Genomic DNA, 14121 nt, shown 5'->3' with positions numbered 1-14121 from the left:
GTAGGGGCGGGGCCTCGCGCTGGGGAGGGGCCGCAGGCACAGAGGAGGAGGCGGGCCTTGGGCCTGTCCGGGTTAACTGCAGACCCCAGGACGCGGCAGTGCATTTGGGAGGGTCTCAAGGACTGCAACCTCAGGGAGCCTGCGCTGAGCGGAAGGCCGGCCCGATGTGAGCACCGCAGTGAGCACGCCGGGTCGCAGAGCTTTTCTACCACTCACACCATCGAAGGCGGCCCCGGGTGTCTACTAATTCAGGGCTCCCGAGTCCGGCCCGCGCCCAGCCGGCCTCCAGTCCCCTCGGCGAGGGAGCTGAAGCCGGAAGAACTGGAAGCTGGATGCCTGCCTGGCCGGCCCTGGACAGGAGGCTCTTAAGTCAGGAAACATCACCGCCTGCCCAAGGCATGCGAGATGCCTATGAAAGCAGATGTCCTGGGGGTTTGGCTGTCGTGGACAGGGCAAGGCTGATGGTGACTGTCCAGCCCCTTTATTTTCCCTTTCTTTAATTTTTTTAATTGTATAATCTTATTTATTTTTATGTGGTGCTGAGGATCGAACCCAATACCTCACACACGCCAGACAAGTGTGCTACCACTGAGCCACAAGCCCAGCCCCTATTTTCCCTTTCTTAATACCCACTGCTGTCCAGAACCTCCAGAAGGTCGACTGTGGCTCTGCCCTAGGCAGTAGGGACTTAGGATGAGGACACACAATAAATGATGGCTGCCACTTGGACAGGAGGTAAAATCTCCAGAGCTGTGGGCTAGGGTTGGCCACTGCTGCTCCAAAACACAGATCCCTCTGCCTTAATTTCTCCCAGGCACCATCCAAATTCAGACAAGGGCTCTCCTTCCCACTGCTGCCCAAGGGTCCCACTAGTCCAGGCTAGCCTGAGAAGGAGGGCTTCTGCGTGTCCTGTCCTCTGCCACCCCCATCTCCATGACATCTCAGGTCTGAGCCCCCAAGCTCAACAGGCCAACTCCATGTTGCCCACCACCACTGGATGCATGACAGAAGGCCCACAGCTATAAGCACTCAACAGCGGGCAAGAGAATGTGCAGCCATACCTGGCAACAGCCCCTGCACCGGCTCTCCACTACCATCCTGTCAGAACCAGCATCTCTCCCAATCCTGGGGCCCTGCCCAGTCCTTAGCCCTCCATCAGCCACTCCCAAGGAGAGGAGATAGGCACTAGCAATTGCTGTCCCTTTGTCTGCCACCCCATGACAGCCAGGACGCTGTGCTTCACAGAGCTATGTCTGCCTGGTACCTCACAGGGGCCCTCATTACACAGCCATAAAACCTCAATCAGTTCAGGCTCACTTCTGCACATCCGAGGCTCACAGCTCACCATCCAACCCACACCTTAGCTGACAGCCATCACCTGGCCTACACTCTGCTTTAAAACTCTGAGCACTCCCAGGAGCCCACACCATTTCAGGACCATTCCTGATGTTATGTCCCACCTACCAACCTCTCCTCAATGCATCTAGTCACTTGCTCACCTCAATGCTTCCATCATGATGCTCTCCCAATGCCACTATCATATCTATTGGATATTGTTCATCCTTGATACCCAGCCCCTTATCCTGCATAGTTAGCTTCTAGGCAAGCACAGAAATCCTGGCTTGGGGCTCTTGAGTCACCAACCCACATCCCACCCTGCTGCCCACCTGTGGCACCTGCCTGGGGTGAGCATGTGCAGAGACATCGCAGGCCTAGCCCCTGTTACCTGACTGTCTGGGGACTCAGCATAGTGCTGGATGCCCAGGGTTGCTGTAGGAAGGGAGTGGCATCAACAGGGGCTACTGGAGTGTCCCAGTCTGCCAAGGTTCATTCCTTGGTCCATCACTATGCCCAGTGGGTCCTGTCAGTGGGTGTTCTACTCACCCATAAACTGCCAGGATAGCCCCCAGGTCCAATAGTGCTGGCACTGGAAGCTTCCTTCAGCCCCTCCCAGCCCAGTTAGCCCCAGAGCTTAGAGGGGACAGTGGGTGGCCACTGAGTCAGCAGTAGATAGCCCTCATGGCCCAGCAGGCCACTATAAGTTCAGGGAGTCCTGGGCAGGCTGCACAAATAGCAGAACCTCTGAGACATTGGGCTTGGGCTACCTCCCCGCTCCCAAACCGGGGCCCCAGTGCTTGCCTCAGTTCTACAGAGCTGCTGCCACGGCCAGGCCAGGCTCTCGGGGTCAAGTCCACGTCCATTCTCTTCCTGGCCCACGGTGGTGGGTGTCCCCCAGCCCTGGGACCAGAACTGGACCCTTGGGCCTCCGGCTCCTTGGGGCCCCTGCCCTGCAGGGACAGGAAGGGAATCAGGAAGCCTGCAGAAAATATGCAGCCCTGCTAGGGTAGATTGTGGTGTAAGCGTGAGGGACAGTGTTGGCACAGGGTGGGGTGGAGGTAGGACCAGAGGAGGGACCTCTGGAAGCCTCTACTCAGAGCTAGCCTAAAGAGACACTGAGGAAGGAAGGGGCAGGTGATGTGGGACAGAAGAGGCTGGAACCTGAGAAATTTTCAGGAAGCAGGTTTATTGACTACAGGATTCAGAGGGGGCTATTTCCTAAAAATTCTTTCTCTGAGCAATGAGTCTAGAAATTCTTTGAACTTTATACCCACTGATGGGGGACTTGGGAGGTTCATATGATAAGTGCTGTTTGATCCATCCTTGAGACCAGACAGAGGTTTCACAAGTTTCTTTCTTTTTCTACAAACCTGGCATTTACAAAAAGAGGAAACTACCAACCACAATGCCCTCTGCACAAGTTTTTGCTGATAAAAAGCTTTCCGACAGGCTGAGAAACTTAACATGCCACAAATATGGTGGATATTTCTGCTTAATTATGGTAAGGGTCTTCTGCATGTTGGTCTCTGGCCTGCTTCACAGGCATAGCACTGGGGGCCTTGCTTCTGAGAACTTGGCACCCTCTTTTCATGAAAGAGTCCTTTTGGATGTGAATGCCTTTGGGGGAGCTGGAGTTTGCCGGTAAAGGCTTAGATTTAATTAATTTCCTTGACATTTGTTCAGGCTTTCCATGAATCAATCAAAACCCTTCAAAGCGGGCTGGGGATGTGGCTCAAGCGGTAGCGCACTCTCCTGGCATGCGTGCGGCCCGGGTTCGATCCTCAGCACCACATACAAACAAAGCTGTTGTGTCCGCCGAAAACTAAAAAATAAATATTAAAAAAAATTATCTCTCTCCCTCTCTCTTAAAAAAATAAAAAATAAACCCTTCAAAGCAAAAATTATGTTGTCACTGGGCATGGTGGTGCATGCCTGTGATCCCAGTGGCTTGGGAAACTGAGGCAGGAGGATCACAAGTTCAAAGCCATCTCAGCAAAAGCGAGGCGCTAAGCAATTCAGTGAGACCATCTTTATTTTTTAATTTTTTTTTTTTTGGTGGTTATATATGGACAGAATGCCTTTATTTTATTTTATTTTTTTATGTGGTGCTGAGGATAGAGCCCAATGCCTCACACATGCTAGGCAAGCGCTCTGCTTCTGAGCTACAACCCCAGCCCCATGAGACCATTTTTAAATAAAATACAAAATAGGGCTGGGGATATAGCTCAGTGGTCCAGTGCCTCTGAGTTTATCCTTGGTTTAAAAAAAAAAAAAAAAAAGATGTGTCGATGTAGACATAAAAGGAATACTTTGAAACAAAATGAACTTTGTCCACTTGGCTGAGGAAGATCATTTATAAACAAGAGAAGGGAATCACCTAAGATGCCCCTGGAACATGTTCAGAGGAGGGTCTGGCTGTGGGGGAGAACACAGAAGAGGGCAGCTGCAGAGGGGAGACAACCAGTGTCCACATACCAGCTGTAGAGGGGAGGACAAGGAAGACAGATCTGATCACATTCTAGAGGAGGGGGTCCCAGGCTTGGCCTGATCCTGTCTGTCCCTTCCCTGCCCTCATTGCCCAGTCCATAGATGTGGGAGGTGGAGGTGGGTAAGCAAATTAGGTCCCTGTTGTGGGAGGACGCACTTGAAGATCTTAAGTGGTTTTACTTGTGGTTCTGAACACACTGTGAAAGAAGAATTTTGATGTTCCAGTGCCAAGTGTAAGGCCAACCTTGACTGCCAGCCAGCTGCCTTCACATCACACGCCTGGCCCTGGTGTCCCTGAGTCTTTTCTATCAGTTCGGAGCTGGGGCAACAACAAGAAACCTTAGAACTTATCCCAGGGTACTCATAAGGTCTTTGGTAAAGAGCAGAGTTATGAGTGGGTTGTTCTTTATACTTAGGAAGTTTCCACAGTGATATTACTGCTACAACTAGAAAGCCTCTGTAACAGGCACCATCTTTCCATTAATAGCAGTATGAATTAACCCACAGGAGCAATACCCTGAGGGACAGAGCTGACCTGTGGGTAGTGGTGAACAGGGTTGCAAGCCTAGTCTTGTGGCTGTCACATCATATACCAAGCCCCCCATTGGCCTGGGGACAGGTGAGATGATATCACCACCTTCCTGAGACATGTGTTCTGCCTTCGGCTTCCTGGGGTGCCTTGCTCCTGTGGTCACTGTGGGCTGGGGCCTCCCTGGGCCCCAACTCTGCATCTGGCAGCCATTTAAGCATTGACATGGCCCTTGAGGGGCCCTTCCTCCCTTTGCCTCCAGGCTATTTCCCAGCCACCATTTTGCACCATCCTGCTGTTAGAGTTCTCTGCCTCTGGACAGCCTAGCAGCTGGGGCTGGGGGATAGAAGCAGGCTCACACAATCCGGCTCCAGCACTGAAACTATGAATAAGGATTGACACGACTGTCGCTGCAGCAATGGGTAACCCTGAAGGTTCCTGCTCCCAGGACACATGCCAGGTGAAGAGTGGACAATCAGTCTTGCTGGCATGGCTTTTAGAAGCTCCTGCTGAAGTCATTGCTCATCCCCTCTGGTTCAGAGTCCAGAGCTACTATCTGTCCCAGGCCCAGTAGGCTGGCATCATGCTTTCCCCCTGGAGCAAGCAAACTCACGTTCCCACACCAGCAGATCTGACACAGCACCCCAAGTCCCTATGGGCCCTAGGTCTTAAGAGCTGGGCTACCAAGGCCAACAGGAAAACAGTGGTACCAGACCAGGGTAGGGCTCAGCTAGTTCTCTATCCCACCTCCATGGGTCCCACAGCAGTCTCCCTCCTAGGGTACTGGCCACACCCTCTGACTAGAGACTGACCACTGCTGTTCTAAGGGGAGTCCTCCCACACTGCCTTTTGAAAGTATTCTGACCTCAGTGATGTATCTGGGGGACAGAAGTAAGGGCAGGTGGGGTAGCCACCTGCCCATCCCACACCTCAGGTGCCTGGAGGGAGGAGACGAGCAACGTGCTGGCACGCCTAGTAACTCCAACTCTGGAGCCTCAGTGACATTGGTGGGGTGGCCACTGGCCCAAAGCCTGCCTGTGTCTGGCGAGGGCAGAGACCTCTCAACTGGAGAGTCCTTATTGGAAAAGTGAGGGTCCTGACCCAACCTCACCCACAGAGCTCTGTGTAATCCTCCAGGGATAGACCTGAGTGGCCTGAGGAAGACTATAGTTGACCTGGTCCAGTCGGGTGTCTCAGATATGTCCTCAGAGAGCTAAGGGCCTCTTCTCAGCCCCAGGGCCATTTCCCCAGGACAGGTGGTGTCCTCTGGTGGGGGCACGACCTCCGAGGACCTTTTCAGCTAAAATTACATCTCCCTGACAGCCTCACACCACTTGTTCTCACCTTGGGCACACCTGCCGTCCTGCTCACAGACCCCTGCAGTTCCCTCACTGGACACCCTGCCCCATCCTGACAGCCTCTGTCCACACAGGCCTTTCCAGGTTCTGGGTGCCCTTGCACCCTTGTTGTCATTTTTCTTCCACCTCCCTCATCTCAGTGAGTTCCAAACATGCAGAGTCCCAGGAAGCAGCAGCTGGTGACCAGGGGACATCCTTGTGGTGGTGAGGAGATGTCACCCAGGCAGGCAGCTGCCAGTATCATCAACCTGCCTAAGCCCCTCCTCTGCCCGTGCCTCTCCAGGCTGCCGCCCTCTACACTGCTGTCCCAAGATGTCTCTCTCGGCTGCCTAGGAACGCTATGGCCACTGCGGCCAAGTTCTGAGTATGTGATTATGTATGCTGGGGTCCCTCCAGCCCCTTTGTTGCTGTAGAATCTGTTGTGGCAAACAAAAGTGCACTGGATTAGCCACAGTGGATTAAAAGATTTGCTTCTCAGAGTTTACCTAATAACCTAACAATCGCATCAACAGCAGCTTTGAACCCCCAGGATGCACTTGCCAGGCCAGCTGAGAGAGGGAGGCTCTGTGGGCAGCAGGAGTGTGGTCGGGTGGCTGTACGCAGCCCTGCCCACAGGCAGGCTTGCACCCTGGCTTTTGCAGGCCCATCTGGGCAGGACACAGGGAAAGGATCAGACACAAATACAACATGGAAGCCTAGGCAGGGGACTAGGCCTTGCCAGGATCACCTTCCGAGGGCATGGGTGTCAGGGGCCAGGCCTTGCCTGTGCCTGGCCCCCCAGATATACCCATGCATGTCACAGAAACAGCAAGGACATGGGCAACATAGAGGGTGGCTAAGGTGGGCAGGGGACACACGACAAAGGCTCCACTGTGCTGCAGTACAGGGTCCCTCTGCTGTCACCCCAGAGCACGTACCCTTGCTCACACACATGCACATGCACACGTGTATGCACACATTTGCACATATGCACGCACACACTCACACGCACATGCATGGCCCCTTTGATCTCCAAAGGGGCTCCATTGACAAGCTCTTAATCGCAGCTGCCCGTGCAAGGTCTGTGCTCTGAAGTCCCGAGTAATGGGATTTGGCGCGTCTGATCCATCTAGGCTGGCTGCTCCCTGTTATATAGGTGGACAGTTTTTTCTGTCGCTTTTTTTCCCCTTCTCAAAAAAATGCTCCTTAACCACACTGACTTGACACGGCTTGTCGCTGAGCCCAGGCACGGTGGCCAGAACGCCAGGGCCCGGGCCAGTTGAAAGCCTTTGATGCCGCTTCTGTGTGAAGTCTGACGTGAGAGACCTACCAGGGCGGTTTTTGGGTCCGTGGTGCAGTGGGATTCATCTGCCTCCTGTGGTTTCCTTTGTCTCTTCCCCTGACCCTTCCTTGGGACATGTGGGGAGAGGGCCCAAGGGTGAGGGTGCGAGCGTGTATATGTGTGTGCGTGTGTGTGTGTGTGTGTATGTGCATGTGCGCGCACAACGGAGGGTGGGTGGGCCCAGGGAAGGGCCGCAGCCACAAGAACAATGGGCTGCAAGACCACGTCCGTCCACCTGTCGGCCTGTTCATCCATCCATCTGTCCACCCGCCTGGCTTACCTCACCTGCCTGGCTCCATACGCCTGCTCGCGCCCCACTGTCCTGCTGTCCGCCATGATGGGCTCAGCCGGCTGTCCACTTCCAGCCACTCCAGGAAGCGGGTCCCTGCTCTTGGCCACTGTGTGGCTGGGAGGCAGAAGCGGGACTCTAGGCTGCAGCTCGGGCTCCCGCCGCCGATTGGCTGAGGCAAGGACCAGATGACGGGCCTCGGAACCCTATGGTAGCCATGGCAACCAGCCCCTTTAGACACCGCCACCCCCAAGCCACTCCTGACTGCTGAAGGAGCAGGCGGCGCCGCCAATGGGCCCATGCCAGGGTCCTGTTGGAGGGGCGATCGGGTGTGGCTGCATGGTAGCTGCTCCCAAACCAGCTCTTGAGCATTTGCGTGTGTTTCATGCATGTCCAGTGTGAAAGGGGCCTGTCCCTCTCATGGCTTGTCTCTGGTGCATATAGGAACAGTTACCTTGCAGTCCCTTTGCAGCTCTTGCTGAGAGTAGGACTTCAGGTCAGGCTTGCCCCAGGGGCTGAGAAAGCCAGGCCCAATCTGGTGAGAAAATAGTGAGTGGGCAGTGGGAATAAGAGCAAGGAGAGCTTCCCAACCTAGGTGGGCAAAGTCAAGCTGTCAACCTACTTCAGACAGCCAAGAGCCTGCCAGCTTAACCATGCCTGCACATCACTCTGCTCTACTCTCACAGGCCATAGCCTGTTGAACACATGGACCTATGGTTGCAATTCCCTCCCAAGAGCCTTCCAAGGTCACCAGCCTGCCCCTACCCCCTATGGACCTTGAGTCTCCACCAGGCAGGACTCTGGGGCCTGAGCACATTCAGCCACACACTGGACTGTGCCTGTTCTCCCCATGGCTGCAAGCCCTCTGGAGTACAGAGCACTCCTTGCCTGCAGAGCCCATCTGCCCACATCAGCCCTTAGCAAGGCTTTCTCGATATCCCACATAAACCCTGGTCTCAGCAAGAGTGTCACAAACCATTCCTTCATGGACTGATCATCTTGGGAGCTGCCTTGGAGCCAACTCAACCCTGTCTCTGTGACAATCAAAACAGCCTGTCCTGTCCAAATGCCCCGGAAATTACACCACCTGGTCAAGCATCCTTTAAACGCCTCCTGAATGCCCTCGAAGCCTCCATCCCACTTTCTGGCCCAGGAACATTTGCTGAGCAGAATGATCAGTTCTAGGGCTAAAAAGCAGGTACAAGCCTGAGTTATCAGGAAGAAGCCAGGGCTACAGCAGACCCAGGAGGCTTGTGAGGTCATAGAGGTGGCCTCTACCCAGGCCAGGGCCTAGGAATGGGGGGGCTGGCATATGAGTCCTGAGGCTCCTACATCCGAGGCAGCAGGCTCAGGGGTGGCTGGGTTGGTCCCAGAGAAGTAGGCTCAGGATGGATGTGGCCACTGCTGGTTTGAAGCTATGGCCAGTCTGGGCATCAGGACTTCAGCTACTTAACTGGCCCCTGGATTTGGCCTGACCTGAACCCAGCCTGAGCAGCCCTGTCACAGAAAGAGCCCTGGACTCAACCAGCCTCCCCCACATGCTGGAGCCACCAGCAGACAGGTGTAGTCCTCGGGCAGGGTGTGGATGGGGATGCTGGCCCAAGCCAGCTGGTAGTGGTTGAGAAGATGTGCCCATTCTGGGGCATGGCATGGGCTGGGAGAGGCTGGGGTGCCCTGCACCAGAGGCAGCCAGGATGATGTGGGGCCCATGCTGCAGGGTAAGTTCAGTGGGCCCAGGGTTCCAGCTTGGGACTGGCTCACAGGGACTAGAGGGAGCCTGGGGATTCCACATGACCTGACCCCGTCTGAAGGTAGTGGAAAGTTCCTACCTTATCAGAGACTGTGGTGGCACAGGCAAGGGAGGAGGCGTCAGAGGACATGAGGTGGAGGTTTGACGTGCACAGGTGGGTGTGACATGTGGATGGACCTCATGTTGGATCCCTGGGCTGCCAGTGCACACAGGGCCCACTAACCACCCCACGTCCACTCCACCCCAGCTGGCACCAAACCTGCCTTCCTGGCCTTGCCTGTCCTATCTCTAGGTGGAGTGATGGGTCACCTCTTCCTGGGCCTCCAAAGCTCAGCCACAGCAGCAGTGAGGGTCCACTCTGGTACCCAACCTCTTCCACACCTACAGCCCCTTTGACACTGACCTCAGGCTCTGCTGTTGTAAAAACATATGGACTCAGTCAGTCCCAGAACACAAAGGGGTGTCTTGGCCCCTGAGGGCTGGTCAGGTCCAGCTGATGCAGGGCCAGGGTGTGGGCCAGCACAGGGCAGCTCTGCCTTCTGCAGGTTTGATCTTGGTCAGCACAGACCTCTCCATGGCAGGCCCTCAGCAGGAAGAAGGCTGGCAGGTGTAGTCCAGGGGCACAGAAGGGAGGGTGGAGGAGGGCAGGAGGCATGGGCAGGGTCATCGGGGGCCACAGCTCTGTTCCTCGTTCCTTACCTGTGCAGGTCCATGTGTGTATGTATGTGAGAGTGTCTGAGGGGATGCAGTCCCCATGTGCCCACAAGCTCAGAAGGCAGCAGCATGGCCAAAGGCCCAGACCCAGGTTAGTTTCACCGAGGACCACTATCCTTTTCTGAGTCACAGACATCTGTGAGAATCTGATACAGCTGACGCTCTCTCCCACCTTAAAAAGGCTGCTTTGGATGTAAGCCAAGGTCACACCCAGCACCTACTTCAGTTGGGTCTGGCCTCCCTGAGGGGAGTAGGAACAGCCTCGGACTCCTGGAGGCTGTGTGCCCCCTTCTGCCACAGCCTTGCAGTGGCTGGCCTCCATAACCTGATAAGCTCTCGGGCCCAGAGCCACAACCCCCAGTCAACTCTGGCAGGACATGATGCTTGCCTGCCCAGTCTGCAAGGCCTGCAGCCCCACCTGACCCCTACCCTGCTCCAACCACATGCCCCTCCAAGCCAGCCTGACCCCAGAAGCCCCATGGACTGACACAAGAAACCCCACCGTCCTGCTCGCCTGGGGGCCTGGTTGTGGTTAAAGGGCAGAAAGTGAGCAGGGCCCAGTCAGCAGGCTGGGGACATCCTGGCACTTCTCCAGCAAGGGCCTAGGCCCAGCCCCAGCCCCAGCCCCAGGCATGAAAACAGCAGGACTGGGTGGCAGGCCCAGAATACAACAAATCTGGCTGGAGCCAAAGACCTCAGTGCCACATCTATGGCTCAGACAACTGGGCAGAGCCTTGTGGGAGGGCCGGAGCTGACCAAGCACTGTCTGTTTTGGGAAATTTTTTTTTTTTTAATTATGCACAAAAGAGGTGTGTTATGTGACACTGATAATGTAGGAAGCACCAGGACACTTGGGGACAGACTGAGATTCTGGGGGTACATCCCTTGGGCTGACCCCAAATCAGGCCCCAACCCTCACAAACCCCTTTATGGGCTATGGAGCCTTCCAGACCTTCCTGTCCCTGCAGGGCCAGCTACATGTTCCCTTTGGATTCTGTGCTGTAAGCAAAGCCCAGGCATGGGTGCTCCCACAGCACCCTGGGGAGCCCCCTGCTCCTCAGCCAGTGGCCTCTGATGTCCCCTCTCTCTTCTTGCACCAGCTATGGCCAGGGTATGGTGCTGAGGACATGCACCAGCACCTCTTCCACACACAGCCTGGGGAAAATGCTCCCATGGTCCCTGAGAGAACTGAGGTGCCTCAGTGCTCAGGGCTTTCAGGGAAGGATAGGTTCACACCAAACCTCACAGTGCCTGATTCAGCTTCCACCTCAAGCCATAACCCCAACCAGCAGGATGGGTGGGGGTTGCTAAGGAAAGAGAGGCACTGAGGTGGCAGTCCCTAAGTCTGTGTACTCCCCACCTCCTGTATGATCACAGAAGTTGGTGCTGACGTGCCCACCTATAATCCCAGCTACTGAGGAGGCTGAGGCAGGATGGTTTCCTGTGGTACTAGGGATTGATCTCAGTACCACAGGAAAAAAATTTAAAAGCTGCCCTCAGCAGCCCCTCCAAGTTCCTGCAAAGCACAAAGAGGCCCTCCTCAGTCCCCAGAGCCACGGCAGCGTCCCTTCCATTGCTCTGAAGAACATTCTGTAACAGGCAGGGATAGGCAATGAGAGGTGACAAGTACACTCCTGTTACACCCAGACACTTTAACTACTTGGGACCTCCTCCCAGAGTAAAGAAAGCACCAAACTAAAGCATGATCACCATGGCTCAGTGGAGATGGCAGCTGGAGCCACAGGTGTACACAGCCCACACTGGGTCTCTGGGGCAGGGGTGAGGGAACTCCAGTACTCCAAGCAAAGAAACGCACCCACACAAACAGCTTAGCTCAGACTTTACTCACTCAATCCTACAGGCATAACCAATGCTGCCCAGCATGTGCCCCCATCTGGGCAGGCCCTTTGCTTGGAACCAGGCCTTCTGGGGAACTTGGGATGAAAGGCCCCTCAGACCTCCAAAAAGCCTACCCCAGAAGCTCTGTGATTACTACACAAGAACAGGGTTCACACTGCTCACAGGTGGTCCTTATGGCCACCCCAGACTCTGTCCACACTGCTAAAACGCTCACAGGGGAAAGCTATGCCTGACGATCAGAAACAGGAGGGCTTGTGATCACTTCCTGCTGGCTCTCTTCAGTGCCACTGCGGGCTCCAATAGCGCCTGCTGTCGAAGCTGCTCAACCAGCTCCTCTACGTAGACCTTGAACAGGGGTACAGGGTCCTAAAGGGAAGAGGCTCATGGTGAGCTCATGGTAGCCTAGAGCAACTGGGCCCCTGGGGTGGGAGGGAACCAGCCACCCCTGGCCAGACATCCAGGGGAATTGGGCATGACAGGACAGGGCCTTCAGGCTCCATCACAGAGTCATGCCAACTTGCTTGCCAACCTGGAGGGCAGAGCCCACCCAAGAGACAAGGTTTCTCTCCCTGGGAGTTGCAGGAGTTCCATGCCCACCCCTAGCTTCCTGTGGTCTCAGATAAACTGAGCAGAGGGAATGGGACAACCAGCTGATATGCTGCAGGAGGACCCCATCCTGGAACTACAAGACCCTCCCAGGAAGAGCCTGGGGGATGTTGGGTGGCCCAGCTAACACACAGCGCCAAGTCCTATTCCTCCCACTGAGAGGCTGGTGCAGGAGAGAGAAGGATCCCAAGGGGCAGATGCCTGCCATGCTTCTCCCAGGCACAGCTGGAGTGAGTTCTCCTCCAGGCTTTCCCCGAGATGGCACCCCCACACTCCTCCACCTGTGGCGCCAGAGAGGCCAGCAGGGCTGGGGCACACTCGCGAATACCTTCTCCTCCAGGAGCCTCTGCTTCTCCACAGCCTCCTCCAGCGTCAGGCCCACCCACTCAGCCTCTTCCTCTGGGATGGCAAACTCCTGTGCAGGCAGAGGGAGGGCAGTGAGGTGGGGCTGGCTAGGGGCCACAAGCAGCAGGAAGGATAGGATGGGGAAGCCTTTACCTTGTACTTGTGGTAAATGGCTGCCCTCTGCTCAGGGTCATCAGGGTGCAGTGCCGGGTCCTGTCGGGCAAGCCTCAGCAGCATTGCTCGCTTCAGGTCCATCCCAAACTTAGAGCACAAGTCCTCCTTCGGGGTCTGGCGGGAGGCTCACATGGGACCAGGTGCTGACAGCAGGGCCCCATCCACCCTGCCAGCCAGCCCTGTCAGGCTTCTAGCCAGAGCAGGCCAAGCGTGGTGGACAGCACAAGCACACAGGCCTGGGTGAATGAGGACAGAAGCAATTCCAAGAGCAGGAAAGAGGTGGCCACACTCACTCAGGCCCCTTGGACAGGTCAGCTACCCACAGTGAGTGACTCTCCTGTGGGCAGGAAGCTTCAAGGGGCCCAGTCACACTTGTTTTACCAGTGACCCTCTACCCAAGATACCACATCCTCCACTGTGGTGCTGCTCTGGCCTCCCTGAGGTCTGACTGGCCACCAGATCCCACTGTCACTAGCCCATGCTTGCCTTGAGGATATAGAAGTCAAACCCATAGGCTTCATCGATGAGGTCCAGAGTCCGCATGGTCACAGTCACGGAGAACTTTTTGTCTAGGATCTCACTGTAGAGCTCACGTTGAAACAGCTGTGGTTTCCACACCTTCTTCACCCTCTTTGAGAGCTGAGGTGCAACAGAGATCTGTGAGTGCTGCTGCTTCTCCCTGGTAGGCTGGGCCTGTGGTGTTCCCCAAGTCCTCATGCTTTCAGGAGACAGACTCCACCAACCACTGGGAATGGACAGAGGAGCCCCAGCCTAGACCTGGCTGCTCACTGGAGGTTGGCTTCCCCCATCCTTACCCCAAGATTGCTGGTGTGTATGCTCCAGAGGAACACACAGCTTTACACAAGAAAGCTAGACAAAGAGTAGCAGGGGAGGTGTCACCGGAAATGTGTTCTCTGAAGCCAGCAGCAGAGTCCCAACAGAAGCAGACTCAGGAGCCAGGCTGCATCCCTTGCAAAGAACCCGACTCTGGGTCTCAGCCTTTCTAATTCTGCCCACAAAGGAGCAACGCCAGCCCTCAAGTGTCACAAGAATTAGCATCCCACGGCCGAGCAAAGCAGGCGGGTGACCCCCGACCTCCCCTCCTCCCACTCTCCTGAGCACACAGGCCTCACCCCCTTCCTTGTTTCTGACCTAGCACCGGATCCGGGCGCACCCACCTTGTCGCCGTTGACGTATCTGTAGCCCACGACCCAGCCCTCGCCTCCCCACAGCCCCTGCTGGGACTCGGGCGGGTAATAGATGGGGATGGGCACATCTTCCACGCGCTCCCGCTGCCCGTTCGCGGGGTTGACCCTGAACCGGGCGCCGTGGGGCCGGTAGTGCACGGGG

The 14121-nt window shown here is 55.8% G+C and overlaps 1 protein-coding gene across 2 annotated transcripts in view; it reads right to left on the bottom strand.

Annotated features, from left to right (window-relative positions):
- Positions 1-11609: 11609 nt before the first annotated feature.
- Positions 11610-14121, bottom strand: part of Mrpl28 (mitochondrial ribosomal protein L28) — a 2749-nt gene continuing 237 nt past the window's right edge. For both annotated transcript variants that reach the window (XM_015491045.2, XM_015491046.2), the window contains 5 exons: positions 13950-14121; positions 13258-13410; positions 12751-12885; positions 12581-12667; positions 11610-12012 (listed from right to left, as the gene is read on the bottom strand). The exon at positions 13950-14121 ends at the window's right edge or, in 1 of these variants, runs on beyond it. In XM_015491045.2, the coding sequence (XP_015346531.1) occupies positions 11905-12012; positions 12581-12667; positions 12751-12885; positions 13258-13410; positions 13950-14121 (655 nt within the window). In that variant the 3' untranslated portion in view covers positions 11610-11904. The remainder of the gene's footprint in view (positions 12013-12580; positions 12668-12750; positions 12886-13257; positions 13411-13949) is intronic.

Source organism: Marmota marmota, unplaced genomic scaffold (genome assembly GCF_001458135.2).
Source record: "Marmota marmota marmota unplaced genomic scaffold, marMar, whole genome shotgun sequence".
Classification (NCBI taxonomy): domain Eukaryota; kingdom Metazoa; phylum Chordata; class Mammalia; order Rodentia; family Sciuridae; genus Marmota; species Marmota marmota.
The sequence above is the reverse complement of the archived record's forward strand: the minus strand, read 5'-3'. Positions and strand labels throughout refer to the sequence as shown.